The following is a 12,649-nucleotide window of genomic DNA, read 5'->3' on the forward strand; positions in this document are numbered from 1 at the left end:
TTCTCTAACTAGTTTTGAGCCCATTTGAAATTCTAATTGTAGGTATTCAATGAATGGGGATTGCCAAAAGCCTCTCAAATATCAAAACTCTCTCCTTAATCTCACATTAACATAGGATATTCAAATGAAAGCTCTTAAAGGATAGTCAAATGAATGTAAGCGATGTTTTGTCACTGGACCACACACATACACATTGTTGCTAGGTTACACTTAGCTGTCTTGCAAAAAAAAAAAAAAAAACTAGGTGCCTGTGTCTGCACATGTCTGCCTGTTTAAGAGTGCAAATAAAAGTCACACAAGCAAGCAGTGTCCCTTTGTAGCCGCTTAACCAGTCAAACTGAGGTGAAGGAAAAAAGGCTCGTATGATTAATTCATTCGAGGACGCGTGTTGAAACATACGTTAAATCTAGGTCGTTTAGATTTCACCGAAACACATTGCTGTACACTTTAAAATATGATCAAATGTGCCTTCCGGTGATTCGTGAACTGAGAAGGTGCCTCATCTATTATGCGACTTCTAAAAACTAATATTCATTACTGGCAAAGCAAGGGGGGGGGGGGGGGGGGGGTGATGCAAAAGAAGGAGAAAGAAAAAACGGGCCAGTAATGAAGCAACCAGCACTAGTGAATGAGTTAAAGTGGTCCAACAGATCTGTCAGGCTGCTGGAGTGTGGCTAATTATCCTCGCTCTCTCTTTGTCTGCATCCTCCAATGTACTCTGTGGCGCTAACACACAAGCCCACTCTCTCGTTGCGAGTCGTCCCTCCTTCTGTCATGTCTTTCCATCTGTTCCCTTCTCTTGTCATCCTCTTTGCAATTTGCAAGTCAATAGCATTTCCTTCTTCAAAGAATTAAGCATGCAGGGAGCTTTAAAGTAGTCTGTATTATTTCATTGGGGAGATGATAACATTTGCATTATTATCTTCTTCAGATTCTACACATGCTGAATTACATAGCTAAATTTAAACGCACAAATTCCAAGGACGCTAATTCTTCTGATGTATAATTCAAGAGGAAGGACTTACTTGACAAACTTGAACTGTTCTTAAGCATTTAGAAGCTGAATACAAAGGGGTCCTCATTTGTGTCTGTTTTTCACTACATAACCTTCGCTATCCATGAACTACCAGCGCCACTTCAACTAACACTTGACGGAGATTCAAAAACAGGTTATGTCACCAAAAGCCTAATATGGTCTCCATGTTGGTGAGGGATAGCGCTAGGGTTATGCTTGGGAGTCTACTGTCAACCATTGACTGTTACAAACAGCTTAAACTCACAAACATCAAAACACGTGGGGTTTGAAATCAATAAATTAACCACAGGCATTTTTTTTTTTTCAATCACACGGGACGTTATTCACCCATGACATGAATACCTGAACCCCACTGGACCCAGGGCACAGGTACAGGAAGGCTCTTCTTAAATTAAATCCTCTCTCTCCATGCTCTTTGTTTTTTGTTTTTTTTTATTCTTGATTTTGTATGCATTGTATTCTGTATTTTTCCCTTTTTTATGCTCTATGTTCTTTGTTTTTTTTAATCCTTTTTAACAATTTTTTATTCTTGATATGTATCCATTATATTCTGTATTTTTCCCCTTTTTTATGCTCTATTTTTTTAATCTTTTTTATGTAAAGCACATTGAGTTGCCTTGTGTATGAAATGTGCTACATAAATAAAGTTGCCTTGCCTTGCCTTTTTGGGAAAGCCTCAGTCTATTGCGGTCTTACCCGTGACTCTTTCCCACAAAGGCACCAATGCATAATATGCGACGTAACTAGTTTCTTGATCTCACCTTTCGACAGGTTGTTGCCTAGACTTGTTGACCTTGGCGTAGAGCCCCTCCAACTCCTCGGCAGAGGCCTGAGGCGGTTTGGTCTCCACGTGCATGGGAGTTGCAGGGGAAGGGGTATGACCTGTTAGCTGCAATAAGTTTGGCTGGAGGAAGTTATTGATTTGGGCATAGTTGGGGTCATTGTCATCATCCTTCACATCGGGGAAGGAGCGTGGAGCGGGGGCGGGCTGGCTGTAGTTGATTTCGGCATACCGCGGATCGTAGCTGTGAGTGACAAGAATTAGGGAGGAGAGAAGAAGGTAGGGGGGAGAACGAAAAATATATCATAGTGATTCAGAACGTTATGGTTGTTTCATGTCAGAGTTGCGCTGATTCCTACCTCTCACTGTTGTCAGGAAACCTGTCGACCTCCTCCTCACTCCAGGCTTCCAGTTTGTTTTTTGCCACTTTACTCTTGTCATCTTTCTTCTTACCAAACCTGAACAAGAAAGGGACGTTGCAGAAGAAACATCTTTTAATGACTTCAGTTACGTTGTTTTGACTTAATCCTTGAAATCCATGTAAACCTATTAACGGTAGACTATTTAGTGGAAATTAATTTTATTTTATTTTTTTTAATGAGGATGACAATCAAGAGAGATTACGAGCGATCATTTCGTTTAGCATATAACGCATGAATATTTAAAACTTTTATCTTGTATGTTATTAAAGTGCTGCATCTTTTTTCCAATTAAATTCGCTAGAGTGTTCCTCATTCAGCCTTTCACTTTTAATATTTAAGATTCTTTCATCTCAATATTGCCTTGGAAGGTTTGGTGCAGCAATCTAATGTCTGGATTTATTTCATTAACAGCGAGACGGTTTTCATTAGCACTACTGGAAAGAATGTTGGCCCAAAGTTTCAAAACTGGACTGAAGGCAAACCAATTACTAGTATCTTAAGAGTTATTTATTGTCTTCATCTTGCCTGTTCAAGGTACCGACAGCAGATACAAATTTCTGTAATCCCACACTGCATTACCATCATACCTATAATATTCCTCTTGCCTCGAAAACAGCATGAGAGCTAGCAGACTTATATCACTGAGCGGGGAAAAAAGTTTTTTCAAAGTCACCTAATGTCGCATTCATGTCAGGGTTCCTTCAAGGTCAAGGACATTAGTTCCCTCATTCCTGCCTTACACAACCTGGGCTAGGCAGAAAAGGAACGTTAGCGCTAGTATCATCTTAGGCATCATCCTGCTTAATTAATATTAACTCATTATTATTCCGAATAGCAGATTTATTTGATTGTGTAAGCTGTTAGATAGCATCCCTCGCTAAAGACGTACTGACAGAGTTTGTTAATTAACATTCTAAGAGGGCAGAGGTCCACATCTGGACTCATTATACCTGCATTAATTAGGAGGAGGAAACCCAACTGAGGTTTGAATGTAAAAATAAATAAAACCCACAGACACATAATGAGGGTGGGACTTTCAATTAGAGACATGTACCTGCCATGAAGACACTCTCCAATTCATGCATACATACATTTCTAAAACCTCCACTTTAACCCTGTTAAGGTGGTCCAATTGTGCTGACAGCCTGCCTATGCGTCTTTATTATTTAATTCCTAAAAATGAATGCGAAAATTTTGGTTTTCCCATTTTGCAAATGCTAACATCACTGTGAATAATAAAATGTCTGCTTGTCTGACATGTAAAACAGATAATGGCTGCAAGACACAAATATCCACCTGTGTATTTTCATACAATGCATTATAAAGATATTTTCAGGATTCATTCACACGCATACACATGGTTAAAGCACAGTGTACTTTCTCAACTAGTCCTATCCTATCTAACATGCAACACGTTCTCAAGTGCATGAAATGCAGGACAGCAAGCCTTACCCACCACTGCTGTATTCCAGATCCACAATAAAAACAGATTTAAAAAAATGGAATAATAAGTTACGTAGCGTTTACGGGCTGCAGCATGACAGACAAGCTACCTTACTGAATAGTAGGGATATGAAAATTTCACTGTACACAAAGATTATTTACATATATTAAAGCAGTCATGGGAATAGCCAAAGTGAAGCAAACTATATTTTTTCGATTTTACTGATGAGAATTTCACTTATACAGCTGCATATTTAGTGTTGCACACCACACACACAGAGGAAGGTCACATGCATACGGCAAAGGAGAGACACTAGACAAACAATGCTGCACCTCTTGAACTAAGGGCCTTGGTCTTGACAAGTGTCAAGAAGCAGACTGGTCATTACTGATAAGCTACTGCTACCCCTTTCATGAAATCCTCTCGATGGTGCTATTCCTAAATATAAATTTTTTTATCACTATGTTGCATTGTCAGCACTATACATCTGTTGTGATTTATGTGTATAATTATTTAGCAGGACAACCCAATGGTGTAGCATCATTTGCCAACATCTTGCATTTCTCATGCTTACTTGCATAGCTGCCAGTAAAATGTAGCACAGTAGGCTATAACTTGCCAATGAATTCAAACACGACATAGTAATCAAGAACACAATGGAGGACTGATTCTTATTCTTATTGTGTTTGGCCTGGGTGGAGGGTGGGAGTGCATACCAGGAGGGTTGCCAGATGCACTGCCATAAAATTAAATTTTGAGTGTTTTCCAATTTTCCACAATCTCTACATACAAAACATACAAAGTGAATGTTTATTAGCATTTTCAGAACAATTTTCAGGGGTGGTAAAAAAAAAAGTCTTGCATAACCCCCTTGGATAAACTCCCATGGATAAAAGTCTAATTTTGTTACTGCTTATAAATGTTTATTATAATGAAAAAAAGGACGTACTTATTTGGAAAAAAATAAAACCTTTTTGTTCTCTCTTTTCATTTGGGCTGGTGTACAAAAATGACAGACCTTGGACCAATTGAAACTTTTGTTTTAGGACCAGTCCTATTATTTTTCATGTCTTAACATGAGGTACCAAAAAGTTTTATATGTACTACCAATATTTATGGTACCCTTAATTTCTGGGAATGGAAAAAAATAAATAAATAAACTTCCAGACTGATCACATAAGAATAGTGAAAAAGAGGGAAGACCAAAGTGAGCGTAAAATGAATGAGGGGAGATGAGCGAGCAAAAAAAAAAAAACGCCAATGAAAGTGCTGCTCAGCTGGGGAGGAATAAGGAGATTAGCTATAGACTGTTTGGAGGCAATGCCACAGCGATGAGGCACAGGGAGAACAGTTAATCATCCAAGCAGAACTGTTATCTCAGTAATTAGATTGCTCTGTATGTATTTTGAGAGGCGCGCACATATCTCAGTGGAGTTTGCTGTAGGAAGAGAGAGCCCGCTCAAAGAGATTAACACTGTCGACTTGTGTAACAGAGCTTCCCTTTCCTTCATGCTGAAACTATTTCAGGCCGGAAACCTAATAACATTCACAGCACACGCAGTCAGCGAGGATTCTACACTTAAGTAGGGTCTTGTTGCAAATGAGGATCAGACTACAACCACCAGCTCAAATTCAGCTTGTTTGTTAAAGCTAATCTTTTTATTTAGATGCTAACATCACAGAAATGCGACTATATTCGAATGTAAACGGAATGCGTCTGTGAAGTGACAATAATGCGACGGGATTTTCATTTCTTTGAGGTGTTTCCGTCTTTAGCCTTGTTTTCCTCATTTTGGTTTTGGCCAAGAATGTTCATTTTTCTGTGCATCCCAAGTATGGCATTTTTCCAAAACACCATGCCAGCACAGTCAACAACCTGCTGTACATACATAACGCAATTTCCTAACGGGAAATAACCTTTTTTTTAATGATCCTAATCTAAGAAATGGAAAGAAATTGAGGGAGACAGGCATGCAAGAACGCACAGCAGGCTACTCTCAGGGGAGTATGGAAATAGGAAAAACCTGTTTTAATCAAACCATGTGCAGTTTGCATACTTCAATATCATATGAGCTACCGCTGGGGTCGAGAATAGCGAGAAGGGTGTGCTTGCAAGTTGCGATAATGGACACTACTCGGAGGAGACCAAAAGTGCAGTTGAACTTTGGAAAAACTGAAAATAACAATAATCATAAAGGTGCACAGTGCTCAGTGCACATGTCAGGAAATAATTTCAAAGGACTTTGCAGTTAACTTCCTTCCTGTCCTGTCTCTAACTCCGGCTCCATCTGTCAGTACCACATCCAACAAACCAAGGTCAGAATTGGGTATGGAACCCACTAATACACATCTGACGCTATAATTGAGCCAACGAGTTAAACTGGAACTACAATTGTGGGTTAAGCCACAAATGCAAACAGCCAGCTAATATTTATCTTAAACAAAGGTGCTCAAGAAGGTGTGGGAGAGACTGAAAGTCTTGGGAGACCATCTGGGATGTGATCTACACTCATGGAACATCCCTCATCCAGGACACAGAGCTCTTGCTTGTGTGTTTTAGTCTGGTCACACAACTAGGAAGTAAGTTGTTACATGTGTTTGTCATTAGCCAACATTAAACAACAAAATCTATCCATCACTCTTGGCATGAAGTCAACTAGACAACATAGCGGATGTATCCTCGCTTCCTGGCGTCCAATGTGGATTAGTGTGGATGACTATGTATGATGAAATACTAATTGTTCATGACCGTTTCCTGTTGCATCTTTAATTGGCCGCTGAGTGATGGGGCAGTCGGCAGCCGAAGCGCTTTTGAGCCGTCTCGCCGAGACCAATGCGTCTGGATTTCAAACTGGCCGTCCCTGAGGGTCAATTCAAATGACAGAACTCCATAAGAACTGATGAACTGCATAGCTGATCAACACAAATGGAAGTCTGTGCTCAGTGCTTCATTTGATAATTACCTCGCATACAATAATTCACGGGCTAAATGGCAGTCTCATATTCCCAACTGGATGAGTCACTGGCAATAGAAATAATTATAATTAAAAAAATGTTTAACTTCATTTGAAAAATGCCACTAAATGATTGCTGGCAAAGAGAAACACATGCAGTAAAGCTTTTGAGTCGTAATTTTACCCTCCAAGCAAAAGAAAAAATGATGCACGACAGCTTTGAATGAAAGAGATTTTTTTTTTTTTGGGAGGGCTGTTTTGCTTGCTAAGAGACAGAAAATGTGTGTGTTGAATTGTTTGGAAGCTTTAGAAAATTCAAAGTGGAGTTATTTATCCTTTAACTGAGGCTTGGGTTCTAGTTTGCAGAAGGGGATAAAAAGATACTTCATTTGGCACACACATCTTGAGAAAGCAGAGATAAAAAAAAAAAAGGTGTTGCCGTAACATTAAAGTAAAGAAAAAAAATCTTAAAAGATTTTTGTGTAGGAACAGACGATCAAGGAAATGCCTGAAAGATGCAGCCGGTTCAGGTGCAAGAAATGGAGATGCAGAAGCATGTTGTGACTTCGCCTTTATCAGCTGATATATATGCATGAGGACTTCCTCATCATCCTTAGTGTTGATTCCCCCGTCCGTCTGACATTTGACTGGCAGCTCACATCAGTGCCAGCAAACCCGTACATCATTTCAGGAAAGCTGCCCGTTGCATTGAATGGATGGCAGAAAGTGGAAGGAGAAATTAATTTGTTTTCTAGCGGCTGGTGACGGCGATAGCGCCTGTGTCCATTTGCCAGCTCTGGAAAGTTGTAAATTAGAATTGCGCCTCAGTAGCGCAGAAAGAAGGCTGCTTCAGCTGTGCAAAACTAATTTCAGACAATAATACTTTTTCACTCTTTTTTTTAAACAATTACGAGTGGGCGGACAATAATACACAAGCTTTAATTTTGAGAAACTGCATCGAGGTTCCGGATTGACAGACAAAGCTTGAGAATAATAATGGATTCGAGTAACACCAGAATTTTAAAACTGTGAACAAATGGTGGAAATCAGCGCTTCAGCCACCCTTGATAAGTAAGTAATCGTCATGCATGCCGTTAAAGAACTGCCGAACAGAGACCTTTGCATCAACAATTCATAAGGTTCATCAAGGGATGAATAGGGATGTGGTAAGGGAGCAATAGAGCTTATACACAAGAGAGCGCTTGGAGCTGTGGGCAAAACGAAGAGCTTAATGTATATTTCATAAAAGGGAATACTAATATGAATGAATAGGCTCTTGAAGACTCCAAGATGAGATTGCTATCTGAGATGATTCATCAAAGAAATCCACCTGCAGTGCATTGACCAGTGGCGGTATTAGGTAATGCATCATTTTGCTTCCATCAGCTCAAATGTTAGATGATATTTCTTTCAATGGTCCATATTTCCTCACCATATGAAGGCGTAGATACGTATAGGAGAGAAGTGCCCCCATTTTACTGCGGGTCATCATATAGCTCTTTCATAAGTCACAGATGTCAAACTCAAGGCCCAGGGGCCAGATAGGGCCCAACACATCATTTTATGTGGGCCGCAAAGACAAATTGTGCATCAGATTCGTGCGTCATGACTAGAATTGCAAATTGTCTTCACTTTTAATATCTTTTTTTTTTCATATTTGACCAGTTTTTACTCGTCTGATTTGAAAACAAGTTGTCAGTTTGTTTTGTAGCTTTTACTGTATATAATATGAGGTGCTTGACATCCCTGATTTAAGTAATTATATTTTACATTATTGTGTTTTGAACCTCAAAAAGGTTCATCACCGATTGTACATTTTTAAGTAGGGTTTGATTCCATGTCCAACCTACCTAAGTGGAGTTTGCATGTTCTCCCTGTGCCTGCGTGGGTTTTCTCCGCAATACAAAAATAAGCATGGTAGGCCAACTGAGCATACCAAATTACCCATAGATGTGAGTGGGATTGTGAATGGTTGATCATCTATTTATATTTATTCCTAAAAATAAAATGTGAAAACCTCTGTGTGTGATGAAATATATCAGGAGGGTGCTTCGTGATAACACTACATTTATCACCATGCCTTTATTTGTTGCGTGCTGCTGCAAAATGATTCTTACAGCTGACTACCCTAGAATGAGCAAAATGGCGGCAGTAGCAAATGTCATTTGACAAGAAGCTGAGTGTTCAAGAGGCTCATCGGGAAAGGAGTAAAGGCTCGAGGGAAGTTAGCGCAAAGTTCCCTAAAACAACCGTAATAATCCATCGGAAATCAACTTGCGGCGAGCCCCTTCAGTTTTGACAAGTGGGTTGCATTGAACGCAGTTTACCAGTGACTGTCTTTCAGCCAGGCACATCCTGACACTCTGCGATAGGATAAAAGCGGAACGGACCACGCTAATTGGCTTGCCTCTCTGTCGGATTTCCTCAGCACTAAACATGGAGAAGTGCCATGAAGGAGTCAGGGTGCGGGGGGTGCTGGGGTGAAGTAATGAGGTTTAGCATGATGTTGTGTGGATTTGTAAACAGGGTATCAGCGTTGGCTTTCATGTACTTAATATTGGTGCAGGGGGAGGAGTCTCAGCAGAGTGCGCACCAATACTGATGGCTGAACACTGATCCCGGGGCAGGTGGGATTTGTCACCACCAGTCAGGATTTGTTGCGGAACAGAATGAAGATAGACTGTGTCCAATGCCACCTGAAAGTGAGGCTGTGAGTCACCAGCTGCATCCATCAAACCCTGACCTGCTGACTACACCATGCAGGATCAAACTAATCCTGTGCAAACTCTAGAGGTAAGATGAGTTTAATTTTTTGTTATGCATCATAATTTAAGGAGATGAGTAATGAATATATCTTTGTTTGACATGATCAAGTTCAAGTCTGAAGACTTCTTGAGAGCCTTGTCACTTAGTGTATGTATGCGCCCCCAAAAATAATTTCAATTGCTCAGACCAAAATCAAGCAATAATCCTATATGGATGAAAATCTGCTATCTCAGAATCACAATCCAATATTACAATAAATAAAGTACTATGAAATATGATGACTCGGTTATGACTTTTTTGGTGCTAATTTGCTTCAATCTGTACAGGGGAAGAATGTGAAACATGTAGTCAGGAGAGCAGTTAACTCATGAGTGAAACCAAATTGCACATTTTTTATTGAGAGTTACATAAATGGTCGTTTGTGACTGTCTCAACTGGCAATTTAATGAGTTTTGTTGTGTAGTTATTCAGAAATGAGAATTTCGTCCCAATTTGCGGACGGGGGACAGCGAACGTTTTTTTTTTTTTTTTTTTAAAGTCAGACTTCGCATGAACTTGATCAATATAGCTGATTCTGATTCTGATTATCTCAGTCCAAGTCCCAAAAAAGAAAAGTAACCGTTTGTTTACTTCTACTAACTTGTAGTAAAAAGGAGGTGAACTTGAGACTTGCAGTGTCAATGCAGTCTTAAAGAGTGGCAAAATAGCAGAGGTGTTGGGAAAGAAAAGCAGAAGCTTCACTGTTTTTGCAGTGCATCGGTGGCCCCTAAGGCACCATTCCAGGTGAAGGCTTCACTGCTGTCTGCTGAGCACAGACAAGACAGGCAAGGTCTTAGAGGTTCCACCATTTGTCATGGCTTATTTAGCAATCAAAGAGACGTGACAGCAATGGGCCTTGGTGATCCAGGTGTTCAAAAGACAAGAAGTCACATCACAGTAAAATACAGGCAACAAAAGCAAATCTTCACTCTGAACTGTACCCTGACATTTTATCACCATTGGATATGCAGAACCAACTTTGGCAACTTTCAAATGTCTCGACATTCATTAGCTGATTTCCAGAGTTAACGCAATGCCCAGCATGCGATCGCCACAATGGTCTACAAATACTGACGCAATAAAAGCAAATATTTCTGACCAGAGGTTATTGTGGAGGTTTCTGCTGTGTACACTTTCACCACAGGAAGAAAATGAGGTCATATGTTTATGAGTTGCCCTTTTCCTAGTGCTGCCACCAGACTAAAATAACACTTGAGAGCTGAAATTAGATTGAACCACACAACGCTAGAGCTAATTAAGTCATATTTCAAATTCAATAACAATCAATTTAGACAGAGAAAGGCTAGTGCAAGCACTAGGGGTTGAATTGTGCAGTGGTAGTTGCTAAAGCCTTGGAGTGTGCTGCACCGCACCAAGTGTGAAATAAAATTAGCCGACCATATTTTGACTGTTAAAACCATTTACTCCTTTCGTTTTTTTTTTGTTTTTTTAACGCAACCCATCCAGGTTATTCAATTATTAATTTCATTTGCATACTCCAGCAGGAGGAACATGGTATGATGAGTATTTTCCTACCATTTGGTAATTAGGTTTAATTCTAATTAGAATACAAGGCACTATGAAAACCTGACTTGTGATTATTTGTGTTTAATCATTACAGACAAACACAGTAACCAAATTAGAGTTTGTTTGAGAATTGTCCGCACTGTATATGAAGCAATGTACAGTTCTTGAAAGATAAACGTATATAAATTTAATCATTGTTTTTAAAAATGTGATTCATCAATTAATTGAAAAAAGAAAACAGACTAATAGATTAAGAAAAATCGGTAGCTCTAAATTGAAAATTTTAAATCGAACCCACGTGATCAATATTGGTGATCACATTCATGGACAATCGGTATCGGTAGCAAAAAAACCCTGATTGGAACATCCTTACTTCAAAGATGGGTCATGGGATTCCAAACCCTTTAGCATCTTTGACGCGAGAAAACAATTTGGGATTGTCCTTGGAAAATACAATCCAATTTTATTTGAATGTCATCAGATCTAAGTTACAGCCTGGTCCCATATGTGATTCCACCCAAACTGTATATGTCCTTCACTCTGCCCTTCTCTTTCCGCGTGAACATCTCCTCCATTACTGTCCTTGACACTGCAGCCGATTGAATTGTTATCTGCCATCTGCGGGCTCACGTTCAGTGTGCTGTATCTGTTGCGACAGCCTAATTGAATCTACAGTGTTGGAAGTGTGGCGATACACTGGCCACACCGTGTCACTGCCAAAAGATAAGGGGCTGCTTGTAGGAGGATTGGGCTCACTACAATCAAGATGGGGACACGTTGATCAATGGGTGATAAGCGCTTTGGGTAGGTAATGTGCCTACTGTGACTTTGTTCCGATTGGTTTCCCTCCATTGCTGCCAAGACTGCATTTATATCCAATATCCTATAATCCTAATTTGCTGAAATGTGTTTGGAAAGTAGGGCATAGGTATTCTTACGACTACTTCGGCATATAGAATTATTTTTTGAATTCAATAGCTCACCTGTCAACTTTACGAGAAAAGCCTCAATTACATGGAAAATATTTGATGGTGTCTCTTACCTCAAAAGACCAAAGCCTTTTCTTTTGGTCTTCTTCTCCGTATCATCTGTGGCATCCTCACTTCTCTTCTTTCCTTTACTCTTTTTTTCCTTTACTTTCTTCTGTATTGTCAAATCTTCAGCATCAAGGTCCTGGCGTGAGGAGCTGCTGACCGGTGTTTCGTGACCGGAGCTCACCTCAGATTGGTCGTCATCTATGGAGAAATTGCTTCAGTTGAAACTGAGATTTTCAGGTTTGAAGTTTGCATCTGCCGGAATTGACAAGCTTCTGGACAAAAAGTTAGTGGTCAGACAAGACCAAAATTTAGCTGTTAAGCCAAAAAGACGATTTGCACATTGAGTTTTGGGAAATCCCTTGTCACCTCTCGAACCTCAACCTCGCTGAACATTTGTGGAAAAATGCTTCAAATTCATATCTATACCAGAAAATGAATCCACTTGAATGAACTGAAAAGTTTGAACTGAAAACTGTCTTGTCAACGTGCAATGAAGTAACCAAATATATAGTGGGCGGAGCAACTACATAAGATTTTAGTTTGCTTTCCCTAAATTGCTGAATAGACAAAATAACATGGCATTTCATTATTCAGAGCACTGCATCTTGGCTGGCCTCCAGCTACTCAGATGCCAGCGTTGTAC

General features: G+C 39.8%; 1 protein-coding gene across 1 annotated transcript in view; it reads right to left on the reverse strand.

The window, feature by feature from the left end:
- The window catches only part of LOC148401610 (partitioning defective 3 homolog B-like), an 81,605-nt gene that overhangs the window by 20,219 nt on the left and 48,737 nt on the right, over nt 1-12,649 (reverse strand). Inside the window, exons 19-21 of the mRNA XM_088357061.1 lie at nt 12,012-12,204; nt 2,177-2,275; nt 1,798-2,061 (exon numbers count right to left, since the gene is read on the reverse strand). Coding sequence (XP_088213187.1) covers nt 1,798-2,061; nt 2,177-2,275; nt 12,012-12,204 — 556 coding nt within the window. The remainder of the gene's footprint in view (nt 1-1,797; nt 2,062-2,176; nt 2,276-12,011; nt 12,205-12,649) is intronic.

The sequence above is a fragment of the Syngnathus floridae genome, chromosome 2 (assembly GCF_059516105.1).
Source record: "Syngnathus floridae isolate MCC-2025c chromosome 2, RoL_Sflo_1.0, whole genome shotgun sequence".
Classification (NCBI taxonomy): domain Eukaryota; kingdom Metazoa; phylum Chordata; class Actinopteri; order Syngnathiformes; family Syngnathidae; genus Syngnathus; species Syngnathus floridae.